General features: G+C 41.4%; 2 protein-coding genes across 2 annotated transcripts; both read left to right on the top strand.

The window, feature by feature from the left end:
• Window positions 1–207: 207 nt before the first annotated feature.
• LOC306945084 (heterochromatin-associated protein MENT) lies at window positions 208–4326 on the top strand (the record flags this gene model as incomplete). The annotated part of the gene is made up of 7 exons (XM_079533773.1): window positions 208–375; window positions 764–847; window positions 1237–1374; window positions 1950–2067; window positions 2442–2584; window positions 3403–3570; window positions 3913–4326. 7 exons carry the CDS (start codon window positions 208–210, stop codon window positions 4324–4326), a joined length of 1233 nt encoding a protein of 410 aa, XP_079389899.1.
• A 6951-nt stretch (window positions 4327–11277) lies between these two features.
• LOC306945085 (heterochromatin-associated protein MENT-like) lies at window positions 11278–19663 on the top strand (the record flags this gene model as incomplete). The annotated part of the gene is made up of 7 exons (XM_079533774.1): window positions 11278–11445; window positions 12577–12663; window positions 14183–14320; window positions 16019–16136; window positions 16702–16844; window positions 18285–18452; window positions 19262–19663. 7 exons carry the CDS (start codon window positions 11278–11280, stop codon window positions 19661–19663), a joined length of 1224 nt encoding a protein of 407 aa, XP_079389900.1.
• Between the last annotated feature and the right edge of the window lie 2579 nt (window positions 19664–22242).

Here is a 22242-nt window from a genome sequence, read left to right on the forward strand (position 1 = left end):
ACCTAAAAGGAATTGCTGCTCCCAGCAGGTGGCACATGTATGTACATGTATGTGTATGTGTAGAACATACAGCTAGGCTATTAGTTTCAAAAGGTACCTATGCACTGCATTGCAAATGTAACATTTCTCACTAATATGCACTGCATACATAATTTCAGACACTCAAATACTACAGTTCTGTCTGTTGCCTCTTTCCAGGCTGTAGCAATGGAACAGGTTTCAGCATCAATTGGCAACTTTACAGTTGATCTTTTCAACAAGCTGAATGAGACCAGTAGCGACAAAAACATTTTCTTTTCCCCTTGGAGTATATCATCTGCTCTCGCCCTAACATATCTGGCTGCAAAAGGCAATACAGCACGAGAGATGGCAAAGGTAAGTAGCTCTGTGAAGCTATGATGCTCAACACTGCCCAGCAATTGTTATTGGGATGCCCTGTTCCATTGTCATAGGGAAAAACTACATTTGGGTTTGCACAAATGCACTGCTATTGCTGAGTGCAATGGCTGTGGAAGGGAGTTCAGCCTTGTAATGTGCAGACAAAAGTACTGTGATGATGCTTACAGAAGGAAGCAACACTATTCCTTGTTACTGTATGGGATTTACATGTACTACAGCTCCAGTGTCCCCCCAGTTAGATCAGAAGATAGCACAGTGAGTTATCATACGGAGCCAAACAAGACAACCATTTTATCTCTATTAGGTTTTAGGTCACGCAAATTCTTTCATGCCAACTTCTTACCTCTGGAAACTCTATTTGCAGGTTCTTCATTTCACCAAAGGTGTGGAAGCTGAAAGCTCTTCTGTGGCCAGACCTTCTCGGGGGAGACCAAAAAGAAGAAGAATGGTATCTGTTAGACCTGAAATCACAAGATAAGAATTAAAAAGTCTGGAAACAGTTTTAAGAGTCCACTATTTCTTGTTCACAGCTCTCTTTATATTTAAAGTATAAAACCCAGTATACTTTGCAACACATCCAATTTCAGTTCCTTTCACTCATTCAGACTCAAAAATATAGAAGCACAAGTCACTGAGATAGTCTGGAAGGTTTGCAATATGGTAAATCAGTTAATCAGGTCATAAACGGAGCCCTGCAAACTGCAGCGGTGGCAAATTTGGAAAGATAAAAAGTAAGAGAGAGGAACAGAAATTCCACCCCAACATCTATCCCTTAACGTGTTTCAAAAACTTCATGCAAAAAATGCAACTGGTAAATGTACAGTTTCTCTTTCCAAGGACCCTGAGCATGAGCAAGCTGAAAACATCCACTCTGGATTCAAAGAGCTCCTGACAGCCTTCAACAAACCCAGAAACACCTACTCACTGAGAAGTGCCAACCGTATCTATGTGGAAAAAACCTATCCATTGCTGCCTGTAAGTTGAATGGTTTTATTTCAAAGAGGATTAAGAAAAACTGCCAAAAAAAAAAGAAAAAGTTTTGCACTGTATTCATTGTATTCACTTGTTATTAATAGAACAGTTTTGAAGCTGTCCATAAATGCCACAGATGACGAGTCTTGGTTTCCAGATAAACTTCACTGGAAAACACCATTTGGGCTTCTCCCAGTTTATAAGAATGCATTTGGCTGTAATGCAGGACCCCTTTTCATGCAGTACAGCTTTATCACTAGGAACCTCAATACATACAATTGAAAATGAGATATTGAAATAAGCACATCCAGGGGATGTGCACAGTATTCTTTCCTTCTCCAAATAAAAGTGGGAATGACAGAATAAGAGAAGGGAAATGTTTGTCCTTTGGTTATTTCTTGAATGTTAACTCACTGCTCAATAGAGAGCAAAAGGCTACATTCTGCAGTTGCCTATGTGCAAAAAGTTAACAAGAAGTCCAAGAGCTAACAAATTACTTTCTGGACTACAAAAATATTGTACAATACAGAATATTTCCTTCTTTCTTTGTTTCTTTCTTTTTATATGCCATTTTCCAGACATATATACAGCTCAGTAAGAAATACTATAAGGCAGAGCCACACAAGGTTAACTTTAAGACAGCACCGGAACAAACCAGAAAGGAAATCAACACCTGGGTGGAAAAACAAACAGACAGTAAGTTGAGCTCTACCCCAACATCCTTCCTCTTCCTGCTGCCCTCTTTGGGACCCTGTTCTCACACTTGTGACTGTAGCATCCAGGTCATGCCTTCTGGTATGGGCAGTAGATGGCTGTCTGCTTCCAGTTGCTTGCCATGAGACTGTGGCATTTTTTGAGGCAGGAGCCAATTGCAGTCAGCTAGCCAGGAGAACAGGGCAGCAAACATCAAACAGACTAACTGGTTTACGTCAGGGAAGTAATTCAGGGAGTAGGGCACTGAGGCTTGCACTTTTTCAGTAACGGGGGAGTTGAACAGAGCAGATAAAGAATCAAAACATTCCCTCACTTTGTTACTCTGGAGTACAGCCTGACTTTTCTGATTTTAAAAGGTAAAATCAAGAATTTGCTGAGTTCGGATGATGTGAAAAGCGTGACCAGGTTGATTTTGGTCAATGCCATTTACTTCAAGGCAGAATGGGAAGTGAAATTTCAGACAGGACACACATCTATGCAACCCTTCCGACTGAGCAAGGTAAGCTCCTCTAGTGTCCTTACAGCAAGCAGACTGGACACTGCACCTACTGTTACCATCTTTTATTTCATCCATCCTTTAGCCATTCTTTGGTAAACAGACTCTCTGAAAAATTGTTTACAGCAAAATGTGTCAGTGGTCAGCTCACCAACATTTATGGAAATTAAGATGCTGTTCAGGCAAAGGATAACTAGATCCAGATGGAACACAGTTTCCAAAAATACTAGAGTCACTTAAAGCCTTTCTGCAAAACTGAGGTATAAGGGCTAGATTGTAAAAATCAGATATTGAGAGTCCGTGCTTCCTGGACAGGAACTGCATGCCATGCTATGGATGAGCACAGTACCCACACCTCTGTGCTGCACAGTCCAACTGTGAACAGCTGCAGCAGCACAGCTCCACTGGATGGGTGCATGGCTGAGTGAGATTAGAAGTAATGTTGCCATAGAGAGGAGATCACAAAAAGGCTGCATAACATTTATCCTCTTACACCAGAGCTGTTTCACTGCTGTGGTGTTGGGTGGCTGTATGCCATGAATGCTCCCTCCCCCTAATTCTTGCTGACGTTTCCGGCTCCCTTCCTCTCTCCTCTGTGGGCTGATGTGCATGTTCTGGGGAAAAGAGAAAATCAGTTAGCTCAGTCCCCAGCAAAATACTCTGGGACAAGAGACAAGATCAGCAATACTGTCCAGTCAAGAAAAGCCCTGGAAAAAGAATGTCAAATCTCTGTTACAGAAACTGCTTCTGAAAGTTTCCTCTTTACAAGGAATTCCTTTTTTCAAGGAATAATTTCTAACTGAAAAATAAATACCTTACAGAATAAGTCCAAGCTCGTGAAGATGATGTACATGAAAAATACATTTCCAGTTCTTATCATGGAAAAAATGAACTTCAAAATGATCGAACTTCCATATGTGAAACGTGAACTCAGTATGTTCATCCTACTTCCTGACGACATCAAAGATGGCACTACTGGTCTTGAGCAGGTAAAAAGTTATGCTACATCTATTCTGTATCACCACTCAGTCATCAGAACAAAAAGGACAGACTGATGACCATATGGCCCTTTCTTTCTTCTGCAATTAATTTGGCAGAAGTAGCACTCAAAAACTTGCAGCATTATGCATCACATTTGCTTTGCAGCCTGTTCTCTGGTCATCAGTGAAAGCAATTTATATTTCATGTTTTTCAGCTGAATGTTAAATATGCCATTTAAAAAACTGTTTTAAAAATTGATTTTAAAAAAGACAGCCATAATTAATGATTGGTTTATTAATTATTGGTTTATCCTTGCCACTATCAAATTCCTCTTATTTCTTAAACACTAGCTGGAAAGAGAACTCACCTTTGAGAAGCTGTTGGAATGGGCTGATTCAAAGAAGATGACAGAAACTCTTGTGGATCTGCACCTGCCTAAGTTCTCTCTGGAGGACAGATATGACCTCCGTGATACTCTGAAGAACATGGGCATGACAAGTGCCTTCAGCCTCAACGCTGATTTTAGCGGGATGACTGATAAGAGGGATTTGGCTATTTCCAAAGTCATTCATCAGTCTTTTGTTGCAGTTGATGAGAAAGGCACTGAGGCAGCTGCTGCTACAGCTGTAATTACAACACTCACAAGTACAGCTATCAACTATGCTCTGACATTTAAGGCTGATCACCCTTTCCACTTCTTCATCAGACATAACAAATCCAAAACAATCCTGTTTTTCGGCAGACTCTGCTGCCCAGTAGAATGAATTATTCCTCACTCCCAAAGTTCACTTTTCAAAGGAAAAACATGAACTGTAGTGTTAAAAGCTCAGCCTTCAACCATATAGCCATAAGTACTAGAAGTATATGTCTTTTTTCTTAAGTAAGGCAGCACCCAGACACCACCATGTGCCTCAAAGACTGTCTCTCTATTGCTTCTTTCCATTACATTAATGAAATTGCCTTTCATGGAAAGCAAATGCTTGATGTATAATTGCTAACCTCTGTTCACCTTGCATTTTGTCCTTATTTCTCTGAATGCTCAAGGCTGATGTTGATAAGCATCCCAACCAGCAATAAGACCAAGAAAACTACAGCAACATCCCTTATTGCTACCTCTTATTGAAATGTGATCTAAACAATTCAAATCTGCTTTTCATTTTCAATTTAATGTAATTATATCTGTTTCCTGGCCAACATCTGCACAGTTTCCTTGCTACCTGGATCATTGATAAATGTATGATTTGCAACTTATGAGTGCCTTTCAGCTAAGATAGTCCTGGTATTGACAGAAACACCAATAAGATTTTTATGCATGCTTCACTTCATTATTTTGCCATGATCTACATTTACAATAATAAATGAATTTGGAACTGTGTTTGTGCTATGCAAGATTCTAACTCACCTAGCTCCTTTAGAGCATCCTATACAATGAATGGCTGACACACATTTCTGCTCTTGCTGTTTCAAACCAACCATCACATCACCACTAATGACAAGGTGCTGAAACACTCTAATGATTAACCAGTGTCTTACTCCCACTACATTTCATACAACACTGAAAACACTGTTGTTCAACATGTTATCCTATTCATTTACTAGACACACCAAAATAAATCAAAACCTGTGATGAGATAACAGAGTTAAGGTATTTGCCCGTTCTTGTTGAGCATCTTCACCAATAATCTAGATAAAGGAATAGAGTGCATCCTCAGCAAGTCTGCTGACAGTATTAAGCTGGGAGGAGTGCCTGACAGGCCAGGAGACTGAAATGCCATTCAGTGAGACCTGGACCGGCTGGAGAGCTGGGTGGAGAGGAACCTGATGAGCTTCAACAAGAAAAAGCATAGAGTGCAGCACACGGGGAGGAATAATTGCATGCATCAGTACACATCAGGGGCTAGCCTGCTGGAAAACACCTCTGAGGAGAAAAAAGCTGGGTGTCTTGGTAGACAACAGATTGGCCATGAGCCAACAGTGTGCACTTGTGGCCCAGGTGGCCAACGGTATTCTGGGGTGAACTGAAAAGAGTGAGGCCAGCAAGTCAAGCAAGATGACCCTCCCCATCTACTCCACCCTGGTAAGGCCACATCTGGAGGACTGTGCCCAGTTCCAGGCTCCTCAGTTCAAGAAAGACAGGGAACTGCTGAAAAGAGTCCAGCGGAGGGCTGCAAAGTTGATTGGGGGCCCGGAGCATCTCCCATAGGAAGAAAGGTTGAGACACCACAGACTGTTCAGCCTGGAGAAGAAAAGACTGAGGGGTGGATCTCATCATTGTTTATAAATATCTAAAGTGCAGGAGTCAAGTGAATGGGCCCAGACTCTTCCCAGTGGTGTGCAGCAAAAGGGGCAGCAGCCAAAAATTGTGATGCAGAAAATTCTATAAAAACACTAGGAAGTACTTCTTTATTTTTAGGGTGACAGAGCACTGGAACAGGCAGCCCAGAGAGCTTATGGAGTATCCTTCTCTAGAGATATTCAAGACCTGCCTGTGCTTTTCTGTGCAACCTGCTGCAGGAAGCTTTAGGAGGGGGTTGGACTGGATCTCCAAGAGGTTCCTTCCAACTCTTACGATTCTGTGATTCTGTGATCTGAACTTTCTTTCACTGTAAGCAATCAGTTTTCCACTTTTAACCACTGCTTATTGCATTATCAGCCCCCCTTGGAAAGGGCTGAAATAAAAGTCTGACCAGAGCAAATAGCCCAAAAGAGTGGCTTCCAAACATCCACTGCTGTATTAATAACATCAGTTTCTTCCATTAGCTTAGGAGGGCAGCAGCTGTGCTTTCCTTTGCCTATAGGAATCGCATAAAGTTTTGTAGCCATTATGATATCCAGCTACCACATGTGACAGAACATTATTTCAAGCAACAAGATCTGAATGCTGGAGGGAAGTACTGTACAAACATATACTTTTAGCAAAATTCCACCTGTAATTACAGCTTACTCTACACCTCAACAAAAGGTAGTCTATTTGGAAACATACCTCCACCCAACAAAGTATATCTACACCTTCTCTGTACCATGCTGCTTCTGAATTCAGTGCCCTCCCTCACCTGTAGCCCCCAGCTCAGGGTTCAGCTGTCTGTCACTGAGGACCCACTTTGGTTCAGCCCTGCTGCATGCTACTGACTCAGCTTTACAAAGAAATGTACTAAAGTGTGGAAAAGCACACAAGTGAAAACTACACAATAAAAGTAAAAACACAAAGAAATTATTGTCAGGATGGAATAGTCAGCATAGCAAGGACTCGAGGATAAATGCTTGCATATGGGGTGTAAAACTTTAATTAAAAAAAAAAAAAAGTTAAGAATTGGAATTCTCCAGTTTGTTCAGGTCCTTCTGAATGGCAGCAAAATCCTTCTGGTTGGATGGTGTATCAGCCACTCCTCCAAGTTTTGTACTGTCTGCAAACTTGGTGAGGGTGATGCTCTGTGTCAGCCTCCTGGTCATTAATGAATGTATAAATAGTACTGGTGTTAACCAGACTTGCCTTCAGTTGGGCTTCGTGCCACTGATCACAACTCTCTGGGCCTGGCTGGGCTCACTTATCCATCCCATCATTTGTCAGCCTGGCAGGCTTTCAGGCAGCCTTACAGGAAAGAGTATTAAACGTAGTTTCTAAAGTCAAGGTAAACAACATTGAGTATTCTCCCCTCATCAAAGAGGCTAGCTGGCTAGCTGCCTCATCCTAGAAGGCAATCAGGATGGCTAAGCATGACTTCCCCTTCATATATAAATCCTGACTACTTTCATCTCCTTGTTCTTCATGAGTTTCATAGTAGTGTCCAACTCTGTGGTAGACTGACCTCACGACAAGCAGAAATGGCAGAGAGAGTGCGGAAAAATAAAGATAAGGAATGTTACAGTGCTGGTGTATTTTTAGCACTCAAGGCTTGGATGCAGAAAAAAACCAGCAACAATACAACCTATTTTAGAACTAAAATGCAAATGTATCAATACTTTGTAAGGTTTTTATTTTACCATCAGTAACTGGAACAAGAAAATCCCTTCTTAAATATTATTTATACTCCAGTCACTCACAGGTCTATTGAAACCACTGTGATACTTATTCTCCTTTCCTCTCTTGTAGGACAAGGCTGAATGGAACTTCCCACAGAGTAAAAAACTGGACTTAGTCCAGCACTGATTTTAAACTGTACTGTTTTTTTAACCAGCATAAGTGTGAATGCCTAGATGTACCAAACTACAGAGTAAACTGATCACAGGTATAGGAGTACAACAGAATAGACAGAAAGACACAACCTCACATCCACACTGAGAAAGCTGGGGATGAAAGGTGACTTCATTAGAATGCCCAAGAAAAGCAACTTGTTTTATCAGAAAACTTTTAATGACCATTTGTCAGAGACCAACCTATTTGTAGCCAGCAAGTCAGGCAGGGGTTTTGATGCTGCAACACATTGTTTCTACCATTCTGTTTACAGTAAGCCATTATTTCCTCTCCTCCACATGGCACAGCAAAACCAAGAGCACTTTTCCTTTCCCATATTTTCTCCCCTTTGAAACTCTACTCCCTCTTACTAAACAGGATCTTGCAGCAGATACCACAGAGTGTCCACACAGTTTGGGCACCCTTTTGTAATTTTCCTGTATTTTTGGCCAATCTTTGTAGTTTGTAGTACAGTAATTATCACTATTAACTGCTTTCTTATTTCTCCTAAATATTCAGCCAAACGGGTAATAGCAGTTTCAGATATGTAGCAAAAACATTTCTTAACCATACAACAAAACATAATAGTGTTCAATAGATGTCTGAAGAAAGAAAATGAGATGGATACTCCAGGTATGAAAAACGTGCACACTTAGAGAACATGTAAAAGAAGATAGGCATATGTCACTCCTGAAACCTTGCACTGCGTATGTATCAGTCAGATTCAAAGTGAATAGCAACATAAACGTTTAGTTCTAGTTCTAAATATGGTTTTGTACTCTTTATACTAATGTTCTTGTACACAGGATGACTGCATGCTGGCAACTGGTTTACTCTGCGTGTGTCATAACTGTGGGCATTCCTAAAGCACTCCTAAGTAACCAAACATGTAGTAGAAAATATAGATAAGGATTGCAAAAGGAATGGATCGATGCATTTAATCCAAGTCATGTAGATAAAAACTGGAATTGCTAATGACAGTTTTAGTAACCAATTACATTGGTTAAAATAAAATGCATATATACAGATAACTGTCTTGCATTAAATCTTTACTGATCTCTGATCTCACACAATCTGCTACTTCTACTCTTTACTACAAAACAACAAACAGTTTCAGTAAATAAAATAATTACAAGCAGAGCTTCCAAGCAGCTTTGCAGTGGCCCAAACTTCCTCCGTTCCTAGAACATAATAAGCTTGGCACAGAGCAGGGCCTGTAGGTTATTAGGCTGAATGACAGGATGGCTGACACCAACAGCCTACCTCAGTTCTCCTTTTCAGCCAAATCCTTGAAATTAGCTTCTCTTAATTCCCTAGTTCATAGAGTAAAAAGATGAGCAAACTGTAAAATTATTTCAATGTGGCCCTCGTCAATGCACTGTGACTCTATTCTTTCCTACAATTCCTACATGCTTGCAGAAAGGTTGTGAAGGGGACCACTGGGAAAAAAGCATACTGGGCTTCATGTTTTAGGACATGCACCAACTAACAGTGGTTTTGAATTGGCCTCTCTCCCTTCATCTCTCTCTATAATTCTGAAAAGCAGTGATGGAGAAAAGAAATGGGAATAAATGAGGGAACAGGCACATTAATACAACAAGAGGATGTTGGGAAGAGAAGGGAGGTGCAACCATTTCTACACTTCCTAAAGTATTCATTGCCTCACAGACCGCCACAGATCCTGACTGAAGCAACATCTTAACTCTTCCCTCTCTCGCAGGATTTCAGGTAGTGTAAATATTTATATCTAAATAACCAGCTTTATTTTGGCAGTCTTAAAAATGCTTATACATTCTCCAGAATGGAGTGGCTAAATGGTAACTAAAATATCATGCAGGGAAATGGAGCATTCAACTCTTCATGCAAACATGCCTTTAGGAAAATACTGCACAAAGGGCACAGTGTTCAGGATGCACATCCAGACTGGGCAAAACCTACACAGCTTGAGTGCCAAAAAGTGTCCTCACTTGCAGGCAGGGTGCCCTAATCACCAGGCTACCAGTTGATTTAGGATCAGAGGACTGAACACAGAATGCAGATGATAATGCACTCCTACTGATCCCAGAGTTGAACACACGTGACTGCGTGACTCCACACTGCAGTGTTTTAGACAATCAGCACTATTCAAGCCTCTGCTTTATTCATGTTAAATAATCACTGGATCAGCATCCAGCCTTTTCCTTTCCAGGGTGAGCAAAGCAGCTATTAGACAAGCAGTGTTCATACAAACACACATACTCGAGCCCCAGAAATGCTTGATTGCTGTGTGCAGATTCAGTTCTGACATGCTCTGGCAATAGTGGAGATACTGGCCTGAAATTCTTTAAGCAAAAACATTCAACTCAGCCCAGTTCCCTCAATATGCTCTGGGAATATCTAGCTGATGAGCTCCTCCAGGCACAGCGGTAAGAAATACCAGGCTTAAGGTAAAATGCTTAAGGTATGAGCTAGGCTGCAGGGCAATCACCTCCAAAGCACACCTGAGAATGATTCAAAGCTGTTTTGGAGCTCTGGGAAGCTTTGAAATAAATTTAAGAATCCGAAAAGCTCCAGCTATCTCTAAGACTGAACAGCAGATGGTTTTGGGGACTGCTGCTTGCTGCTTGTGATGTAAGCATGCAAATTGTGAGTGAAGCAGGAATGAAAATTCCAGTCATTTACACTGACCTAATGCTTAGTCTGTCACTCGGTGCAATCCTGCACTGACAGTGGAAATTTCTGAATTTATCCTAATATTTGTCAACAGTACTAAATCCATCAAAAATATGTTAGAACCATGTTCTGGATCCAGGTATGAAAAACTACATCAACCCTGGGGTTTCTATGTTCTTGTTATTATCTTTGATTTTGTTCCATAAAGACAGAAGCAGAAAGAGAAGGGGAAATCTGCAGGTTCTCATAAACCAGCATGAAACCAGAGCAGAGCTATTGCTTAAAATGGGAACTGTTTGGAGTTGTATGCAAGACACAAGAGTTGACCTGAAGAACAGTCATTAACAAATCCAGCTACAGTTGACAAATGTAGGCCTATGTTCACAAAGATCAAATAACAATCTACAGATCTCCACCAGCCTTCTAAAGCATGTGACAAATGGCATCAATTCACAATACTTCTTTCAGCAGAAAAGAATGAAGTTTAAGGAAACAGGAATAAAAGCTCAGAGCAGCACAGTGGGAAATATTTCTATTTCACTCCCACAGAACGCAAGAATAATCCTGTGAAACTTCAGTAAATGCTTTTTAAAAACAATTTTGGTTTGTGAAAACATTCCTAACTAAAATAGTGTTTATCTGATGATGAGTAAGTGAAAAGAGCTGAAATAAAAATATAAATATTTGAGAGTGATGGGAAAGGGAGAAATAGCGCAGGTCTTAAAGAGACTTACTATCTGACTGTACTTGGCATTTTGGCCATGATAGGGCCATCCCAACAGTGTGTTTTACAAGGGTGCAGGCAATTTCCCACCAGCAATTTCCCATTTTTTAAAATATGAAGAAGCAGTCATCACCCTTCTCTGCTCATCATCTGACTCAGGCTGCACCGATGGAGCCCTTCTCAGCATCAACCAACAGCTTCACTGTGGACCTTTACAGAAAGCTGGATGAAACATCCAAAGGACAAAACATTTTCTTTGCTCCTTGGAGTATTGCAACTGCTCTCGCTATGGTCCATCTAGGTGCAAAAGGTGACACAGCAATGCAGATAGCAAAGGTAAGCTCTGAAATCAGCAGTGTATCATCACCTTAAAGCTGGCTCCCACATGACTTGCATTATTCACCTGCCTACACGGAACAAAAAGGAGCAACATGAGAGAACAGCGATTTGTTATCATGTTGGCTGCAAGAAATAACACTGCATGCAGTCCTGCAGGGCACTGTTCTTACAATTTACTTCCAAGAGCTCCCTTCTCTACTTCTACATTCAGCTTACACTTACAGTTGGCAGAGCAATACAATTGGTCTGGCAGAGTGAAGTTAGTGACATTAGAGACATTCTTATTCTCCACACCTAGTCAGTAAGCTCTCTGAACCCAAGCTTGGCTGCACAGCAGCAACATCTTTCTTTGCTTGTGACATGGTTAGTCCATAAATAAGACAATACACCCATGAAGAAGGAATGGTTTAGACTGGATATCAGGGGGAAGTTCTTCATAGAGAGTGGTGAGGTGCTGTAACAGGCTGCCCAGTGAGGCTGTGCCCCTTCCCTGGAGGTGTTCAAGGCCAGGTTGGATGGAGCCCTGGGCAGCCTGGTCTAGTATTACATGTGGAGGCTGGTGGCCCTGCATGTGGCAGGGGGATTGGAGCTTGATGATCCTTGGGGTCCCTTTCAACCCAAGCCATTCTGTTATTCTGTGAATAATGGGAGTATACTAGAAATGAAAATATGATACCACTTACGACTTTTGCAAAAATTTCAGTGTTGTACTCCTAGATTATATGCATTCACATATGCATTTCTGTGTGCAATGTACTTGAGTTGTACATTGGTGTGCCCCAATAGTAAGACTCTGAATCACACTGTGTTGTTTGTTCTGACTGACAATGATCTGAAAACAAATTTCACATTGCTAAGCATGACTTGACCATTTTTCCAAATAAATTCATGTCTGAGCAATCATATTGATATGTTGTTAAGTAGTGAATATGACTAAAATTTATATAATTATGGTATGGTTGTAGAATCTAAGTCTGGAGTAAGGTCTTGTTCTCTATAACTTTAAAAGAATTATAGGGTACAATTGCTAAATTATCCTAAGTAGAAAACTAACATCATTACATAACATTAGAGCACTTTTATCTTCACAGAACAAACCGTTCTTAGGAAAATCTATCACTGCCACAGGTTCTTCATTTTAACCAGACTGCAAGAGAAGAAAGCCCTTCTGAGAGGACAGCACCTTCTCTGGGGAGACCAAAGAAAAGAGACATGGTATTTATTTCGACAAGACTCACAGAAACAAGTTGCTGAGAATGGGATAGCTCAGCACCACTGCCTTAACCTTCTAAAATTTGTCTATACCCACTGTCCTATTTCAGTAAGAACTATACATAAAAAATGTGAACAAGCAGGTAATATTACTGCAAAACTCACGAACTCAGAACTTCAAAGCAGAACAGAGACACTGATTGACTTTCACATTTGTTACTTGCTTTTAGTTGGTCTATGGCAATAGGAATAACTAATATTCCTACTAACTTCAGGATTATTTTTTTTTCCAGACTGTAAAACAGCCATTGCCTTCACATTTGACTCCACTCCTGCCCTCCTAAACTCTGTTCCAACTCTGCCATGCATCACACATCAGACAAACAAAATTCCCCTCTCAGCTAACACACTGATTCACCCTTGCTCATCAGCTCCACAAAGACTTGACAGCAGGATGAACTGCACAGAACTTTTTTTTTTTCTCAAATGGACTCCTTAAGCCTGTCTGTAAACTCAAACAAGCTGCATTTCTTTAGCACAGAAATTAAAGGAGAGCTCAAAGAAACCAAGATAGAAAAACTGGAAATAAAAAGGAGCGGTTACACCATTCTCCATCTGGATTAATATTCAAGATAAAGCGTTATGTCCACATTCATTTTAGCTACTCACTGCCTTTGTAAGTTGTAGCAAGGTCTGCCTGGTGAAGTCCTCCAGACACTTCTCTCCATGACCTCTTCACTATATTCCCATTGCCTTGCAAAACCTATCTTCTATTCTGTTCTCTGACTACCAATTTCTTCCCCACATGTTCTTTCTGGAAGCCTGTATCTCAGCTAGCGTGAAAAAATACCAGAGCAAGGAATGCCTCCTCACCAATCTTACGACAAGTCCCCATGCACCAGCAGCAAAGAATCTCAGTGTCTCACATGTAGTGCATGGTATTTGCCACAGAGCAGGCAATTATACTGAATTGGCTCATAGGGAGCAGGGGACAAGCAGCTTAACCCCATAGTACCAAAGCCACAGCTGACAAGAAAGATCCTGCTCTAAAACCATCAACACCCACATTCTGGACAGGTTCCTTCCAAATTCCAAACAGCAACAGCAAAATTCACATCAAACAGAAAATCCGAATCAACTCCATTTCCTGACATTAGTGCCTGTCTGAACAGAGAAGCTCCTCAAAAGCTGCAATGCTGCCTTAATGATTTTTGTAATAATCAAAATTAGGCTTGAGTGTGAATGAAACGAGGTGACTCAATGATGATCCTGGGTGCACCATCTGAGGACAGCTGGTGTCCTCAAAGGTGTAAGCAGCTCCACAGAATGAAATCATAACCCCAGAGGCATAAAACATTTTATCCAGTTACGCACAGTGCTGCAAAAGTGACAGATAGCCTACGACAACTCCATCCCTGCACACACTTTCTAAATTGAAATGATCTGGGGATTTTAAATAACCACAGAAGGTGTAACGCTTCAGACATAAATATTTCCGTACTAATTGGTGCCTCTTTCCAAGGGTGCTGAGTATGAGGAAACTGAAAACATCCACTCTGGCTTCAAAGAATTCCTTTCTGCCATCAACAGACCTAGAAACACTTACTTACTGAAAAGCGCTAACCAACTGTTTGAGGACAAGACCTACCCATTACTGCCTGTGAGTTGAACATTTCTGCTTAAGAATATTTTTACAGAAAGAGCATTTGACATACATATCTGACAATCACAATTTCCCAAATGTTCTGCCTTTTAAATTTACTGCAGCCTTTAGAACTGTAAGAGTTCTACAGCTGAACTACAGAAATCTCTTTCCTCCTTCTCTTAGTTTCCAGCCTTTTAAACAAGACCTTTCTCTGCGGTCCCATGGATACTCAGCTTCTTCAAAAGCCTTTGGTGAGAAGGTCTTCCAAAATGCCTTTTGGTAATCCAAATTGGCTGTAGTGGTTTGACCTTGTCATTTGTAGGCTTCTTGTCACCTTCAAAAACCTCCAAAAGATTTGTGATGTAGGACTTCCTATTACAGAATGCTGTTTCAATACATCATGCTCATCTACGTGCCCAGTAGGCCCGCTCACTCATTTGCCCTGAGCAGACTCATGAGTTTGTAATTCCCTGTATCTTTGAAATCTTTTTAAGAAATGACATTGTATTAATCACCTTCCAGCTCCTTGGAAGGTACTGTTAAATGAGGTTACCGTTCTTTCATCTTGGAGGTAGTTTTAGTCTCCTGAGTAATTACTCAGTCATTAAATTAAATCAGCCCTACTGAATGCTCGTTGCTCACATTCTACATAATTTTGTGTAACTATGGTTTAAGACAAATCAAGGAATTTCCTGCTGGGAATTTCCATGAACAACTTCACAGAAGACAGCAGTGTAAAAGTCAGTTCTAGTTTATTCTACCATCACATTCCCTTTATGTCTGACCCTCTATTGACCTCACAAACTCTTGGCAGCTTCCTTGACTGAAGCAAATCTTAAAACATTGTTTAAGTGTATGTGAGGCTATTCTTCCTCTTGTACTGAATATCATAAAACATAATACACACATACACTTCAAGTTCTTCTGAGAAATCAAAAAAAATTTTTTTTTTTTTTAAAGTATAGAATGTTTATTTCATGGGATCTCAAAATTGCAAATTTGCACATTGGATTTAAAACACAAAAATTTGAAGTACTGTTTTCTGTGAAACACAAATACTGAACTTTGAGCAGTCCTTGCTTATTATTTAATATAGAATCATAATCATAGAATAGCCTGGGTTGAAAAGGATCACAAAGATCATCCAGTTTCAACCCCCTGCTACATGCAGGATTGCCAACCACCAGACCAGGCTGCCCAGAGCCACATCCAGCCTGGCCTTGAATGCCTCCACGGATGGGGCATCCACAACCTCCTTGGGCAACCTGTTCCAGTGCCTCACCACCCTCTGTGTGAAAAACTTTCCCCTAAAATCTAACATAAACCTCCCCTATCTCAGTTTAAAACCATTCCCCTTCATCCTATCACAGTCCAACCTTGTAAACAGCTGTTCCCCCCCCTGCTTATACACTCCCTTCAAGTACTGGAAGGCCACAATGAGGTCTCCGCAGAGCCTTCTCTTCTCCAAGCTAAACAAGCCCAGTTCCCTCAGCCTTTCTTCATAGGAGAGGTGCTCCAGCCCTCTGATCATCTCAGTGGCCATCATCATAGAATGTATCAGAATTTATTTTAAGAGTTATCTAGTTTCAGATGAATTACATTTTCTTCAAGTCTCTATTAGTAGATTGCATTATCTGTTGAAATTATCTTTTTTACTATTTTTGTGCTTAAATTTAACTATATACGCACACATTTTCCATTTCTATCGTTCAGAAATTTTTAGAACTCATCACAAAATACTACCAAGCAAAGCCACAAGCTGTGAACTTTAAGACAGATGTGGAACAAGCCAGAGCACAGATCAATTCCTGGGTTGAAAACGAAACTGAGAGTAAGTATTGCTTTTGCAGCTTTTTCTTCTCTGACTTCAAAATCATTTGCGTTTCCACTTGAATTGCTCTTGCAGTAAAGGATCCATAAAGGATAGAAACTGGGGGGAAAGGATGAATAAATTGCAGTTAAATGTCTTGAAGGATGCCTACCACCAAAACTAACTGTTGCCCCTTGCAAAGCCTTTCCCTTGACTCTTCACATCATATCCTCTTCTGAATTATTTCTGTTCACAAGGAAGCAAAAGCAGATACTGGATGAGTCCCCTCTGATTAATGAAGTTTTATTTCTGCAAGCTTCTACTGGTTGCAGCTAACTTCACAGAAGCTCTTCTTCACAAAAGCTTTACACACTTAACATCTTTTACTACTAAAACTGAAATAAATGTTTTTAAAAATAGTGATGCTTCAAAAGCCTTTTATATACGTACACCATGAAAAATGTACAGGGGAAAAATCTCAGTGCAAACACTTTTGCTAGATAGCTAGGCACAGAGAAAGCACATCTGAAACTGGTGAGTCGTGCAGTCATACTGAATTAACAGTTCTATTTGATTGATTTTTAAGGGAAGATCCAGAATCTGCTACCTGCAGGATCTCTTGATTCTCATACTATGTTGGTCTTAGTAAATGCTATTTACTTCAAAGGAAACTGGGAAAAGAGATTTCTGAAAAAAGATACATGTGAGATGCCCTTCAGATTAAGCAAGGTAAATTCCTTCAAAATGTCTATTATTGCAGAACAAGAATTCCCTAAATATTTCATGTGCATTTCACGCGCCACTGCAACAGCACTCATAGTAGAAGCAGATGGTATAAACTCTGAGAACAGCAACACTGAAAATAAATCAACAGTCTCACTTACACAGATGCACAAGAATGGATTTTCAGGTAAGTTAGTAACTTCTTGGAACCAAAATAATTGAAAACACCATGGTTAAGCAGCTTAAGGACAAGACGAGATTTCTCTAAGTACTGAGATACCATTTTCAGAAGAAATTCAGTTACTTCTGAGAGCAGTACTTGGACACCTAGGTCTCTTTAATGCCTTTCAGACAGAGGCTGTATAATCTGAGCTCAACTAATCTAAACTCTATGTTCTTTCCAAATACCCTGCCCATTGCGTAGAACCTCATGGGGAATTTCTAAGAGGGTTTGTCATTCTAATCAGGTGCACACGGATGATGTGTTCATCACGCACTGTGGGCACAACCAAGCTTACAGTATTTCCGTGATTGTGCTCAGACAATTCCCAGTAACTGACAGCATGCATATTTTTGGCTTGTGTCAAAGGTGAGCAAAAAGAATTTTCAATCGAAACACTTACCTTGTTTGACATAGATTATGAGTGCAAACACCTTCTGTATGCCTGGTGATGTCAAGCAACTGTGTCGATACTGTGGTTGTGTTATCTGAAACCTACTACGCTACATGTGCAGTTTTAGGACCTGTAATCGAACGTGGTGCACAGAAAGAGTTTCATTCACAGGGTGGCTGATAGCAAAGCCTGCTAACAGATAAGCTTTTGCACTTCTGTAACAATGGAAAAGAGAGAGTGGATACATCACTGGTCTCTGAACATAATACAGCATAACAGTTCAGAAGATTATTGTGTAATATAATTTCTTTTAGTAATCCAAACTCCTACAGTTTGGGAAAGAGAAAAAGCTAGCAGCGGTCACAGCAAATATGGTTCATAAGTAAATTCAATCAATCAGCACTGTCTGGAAGTATGCAAAAGAGCTGATGACATCCAGAGAATGAAAGTCTGGATTTTTTTTCCTCCCAATCAACATATTCACTCGAGAAATGTAAAGTTTTGGGAAAAACTTGAAACACACAAAGTAGTTACTTGCCTATCAAAGCTAACTCTTTCAAAAGAGTGAAAATACATTGCATGTAATTTTGGAAGATCTCTGTGACTTTAAAACAGGAGAAATGGCACTGGAGAAGTATTTAAATGATGCTGAGTCTTATACTTGTTTACAATTTTTTTGCCTTCAGTTCAGCAAAGCAAGTATTCTTTACCATTCACCTTATGGAAAAAAGTAAACTTTTTCTTTTTTCTTTTTTTTTCTTTTTTTTTCTTTTTTTTTCTTTTTTTTTCTTTTTTTCTTTTTTTTTTTTTAAACATCTGAATCATTTCACAGACCAAGACTAAACCAATACAGATGATGTTTCTGAGAGATACATTTTTGATACTCCATGAACAAACAATGAATTTCAAAATTATTGAGCTGCCGTATGTGGAAAATGAAGTCAGCATGTTCATACTCCTACCAGATGACATCAGTGATAACACTACTGGGCTGGAGCAGGTAAAACTGACATACTGCATCACATGCACTACAAAGCACCAACAGAAATCAATGAAAACAGTGAGGAAGAATGAACTTCAAATGACACAATGATTTCTCAGTCTAGGTTTCGGGTCATGTTAATGATGCAAACATATTAATCTACCTGACGACACATCTAAAAAAAGTATACTCCCTCAGCATATTTGGTGCCTCCTTTTCTACCTCCAGAACAGCAGAATAATGAAAGCAAGAACCAAGTCTAAACCACCATGTCCTAGAATTAATCTTCTGAGAGCTCTACTCATCAATTTTATGTCATCTGCAGTCCGGATTTCCACCTTATATTTTGTAATGCTGCTTCTCAAATTCAGTGCTGACTACCTTGACCCATGAGGTATGAACAGCCACTCATGATCATGCTGAGATTAGCTTCTGAATCTAAATACATCAGGCAAACATCTTTTTATTTGTTCTTGAGGTTCCACGCATTCCACTTAGCGCTACTAAGAGAAATACCTTATATATTCACACATACCACGCACTTATTAATATGGTTAAACTGGACACTGCATAAAAGCAATACTTCTCACATCTGCTTCCAAAATAATGGATTATTTGGAAGGTTCACTCTACACCTCACTGCATTTAAGGAAATAAATAGGAGTATAGATCACTCAGAACTATGCAGGACCATATCCTAGTGGATATTCAGCTGCACCCACAGCCGGTAGTTGGACCTTTTAAATATAGAGCATTAGACACCAATGTGTGCATGCCTTATTTTTTCCTGTTGTATCATAACTGTATTCTTCTAAAATTCATTGCAGGTAGAAAGAGAGCTGACCCACGAAAAATTAGCTGAATGGTCAAACTCAGCCACGATGATGAAAGTCGAAGTTGAACTCTACCTGCCCAAGTTGAAGATGGAAGAAAATTATGACCTTACGTCCACTTTGAGCAACATGGGGATCCAAAATGCTTTTGACCCTGTTCAGGCTGATTTCACAAGGATGTCAGCAAAGAAGGATCTCTTCATATCAAAAGTTATTCACAAAGCTTTTGTGGAGGTCAATGAAGAAGGTACTGAGGCAGCAGCTGCCACAGGTGTCCTGGTGATGAGGTCAAGAACACCTAGAGTAACTTTTAAAGCCAACCACCCTTTTCTCTTCTTCATCAGACACAACAAATCCAAAACTATCCTCTTCTTTGGCAGACTCTGCTCACCTTAGAGTTACTCCCTGCTCTACAGAGCAAGAGATGCTGGCTTGCCAGCTCAGGGGCAGAGCTCCATACTCCTGCTGCAGCTGAGGGGACTGAGACCTGCATTCTTTCTATGCATATTCCACAGCCTGAGGCAAAGCTTCAGCTACTCCAGATAGCTACAGCCGTGCCTGTGGGTGCAGCGCATACGAACGAGGCACTCTCTTCACTCGCACAAGCAGAGCACCTGATTCAGATGCATCTTCACACTCCCGCCCTGCCACAATTAGCCCCTGCTCCTCTTTAGCTTTTCACTGGCTCTTTGCGTTACAGACGCAAACACAGCCCAAGCTGAAGCCTTCACCAGTTCACCTCCATTCCACTGACTGCCCCGAAGAAATAACAAGCACACGCTCCACGCGGGCTGCTTCCTCTCACAGTCACAGGTGTGGCAGAAGAGCCTGACCCACGCTGCTGACTTTACACAAAGCAGCGCCTGCTTCAAACGTAGCAGTACTACTAATAAACGATCCCTCGCAGCTTAGTGGTGCTTTCTGTCGGCTCTACCAGGAGGGGGAGGCAGAAGGGGAAATCAGGCAGCGAGGCGAGCACCGCGAAGGCACGAACGGCTCCGAGCCAAGATGGCCGCCGCCTCCCACCGCCGCGGGGAAGGGCTCTGGGCCGCCGTCCGCAGCTCAACTCCAACCCGCTCCCCCACGATAGGCGGCCCGTGGCTGGGCAAAAACTTCCGGGAGAAGGGCGGGGCAGAGGTCGGGGCAACGTTTGTGCTCGGTTGGGTGAGTGGGGAGCGTCTGCGCTGTCGTTTTCTGCGGGAAGCACGCGTTGGTTTTTTGAGGGGAGGCGGCGGCGTTCCCCTCGCGGCGGCGCTCCGAGCGGTTTCAGCGTGCCAGGCTGCCGGGCGTTGGCCGAGTGCTGGTGGCGGGAGGGGTCTCGCAGCGCTCCGCAGCCCTGTCATCCAGCCCTGTCTCTGGGTTTTGTGGCAAACAGGCGTAAATCGATGGAGAGGTGCGAGCTTCAGCCTGCTCCTGAGCCGCAGGGAGAGCGCGGGCAGTTGAGCTGCGCCCAGCCTTATTAGCGCTGTAAGGTGCTCGGCGTTAAATCGCGCCTGCTTCAGGCAGAACGGTAGGACTGTTTCAGTCCGAGTTTTCTTTTTGTCGGTGTTTTTATGGTTACGGGCAGAGGGAAAAATGAGTACAGCTGCAGCTGTTGAACGTAGCGAAGCTCCTGCCGAGAATTTGTCTTAGGGGAAACATGCCTGCGGAAACTTGCTGCTACCTCTTGTTTGAGGTGATGAATCATTAATACAAAGTAGGTGTTGGCTCTGTTTTATAGCAACGTACCAACACCAGGCACTGCCTTAGGGGAAAAAAAAAAACAACCATCTTTATTGCTAGCTGATATCCTGCAATGTCAGCTGGCACTTATCTGTAATTTACTCTGCTTTCTGGTACTCATTGCACCTTCCTGCAGGTGTGTAGCATAACTTCGGGCTAGTTAGCTACCTGCTCGGCTGACGTATGTGAAGTCTGACAAGCACTGAGATACGTATGTGCTATGAAGTTCCAAGTAAATAGTTTACTAATCTGTTTCCATGATGTAGACAATAAAAGGCAAACTGCAGAGGACTTTGATTTTGTACCACAGCAGGAAACTGCAGTAATCTATCATGCTGACCAGATAAATTTCATTTGAATCCTATAGATCGACTCATTCAGTTGGTTTCTGGCAGACTGGCTGCTAGGTCTAGAACACTAGTGAAGAAGCAAGCTTGAAGGGAATACTGAAGATACGCAGACTTTGAGAAGGTGAGTTTGTAATTCTACCATTCAGATGCCTTTCTGCTTTTGTTTTCCTGTAAGGCAAGTAATTGTCTTTGTGGAGTCAAAGGAGACTTGTTCTGTCATATCATAGTATGCTCATTTCAAAAGATGTAGTATTATTTATTCCTTGAAGAAGACCAATGACTTTTCTCACTACCAGAAAGACATTGAGGCCCCGGAGTGTGTCCAGAGGACGACAATGAAGCTGTGGAGGGTGTGGAGCACAAGTGTTACGATGAGTGGCTAAGAGAGCTGGAATGGTACAGCCTGGAGAAGAGGTGGCTCAGGGGAGATCTTACCACTCTTACAATGATCTGAAAGGAGGTTGTAGTAAGATGGGGCTTGGCCTCTTCTCCAGGTAGCAGCAATAGGATGAGACAGGGTGGTTTCAAGTTGTGCCAAAGGAGGTTCAGGTGGGATGTTATGGAAAACTGCTCAGTGTGGTGAGGCACTGAAAACAGGCTGCCCAGGAAAGTGGTGGAGTCATGTCTCTGGACGTGTTTACGAAATGTCTAGACAGTGCACTGAAGCATACGGGTTAGCAGACATGGTGGGGATAGGTCGACGTTTGGATTAGATGATCATAGTGGTCTTTTCTTACCTTGATAATTATCTGTTTCTGTGCCAATGGGAATTGCTCTTGCTACATATATATTTTTAAAACATAAAAACATTAACTGCCTCAAGTACACTGTATGGAATTTAAAATATTTATTCCACCAAACCAGTTTTTCATAACTTTCTACCCAAATCAAGATATTTGCTGT

Source organism: Tetrao urogallus (assembly GCF_951394365.1).
Source record: "Tetrao urogallus genome assembly, chromosome: 3".
NCBI classification, from domain to species: domain Eukaryota; kingdom Metazoa; phylum Chordata; class Aves; order Galliformes; family Phasianidae; genus Tetrao; species Tetrao urogallus.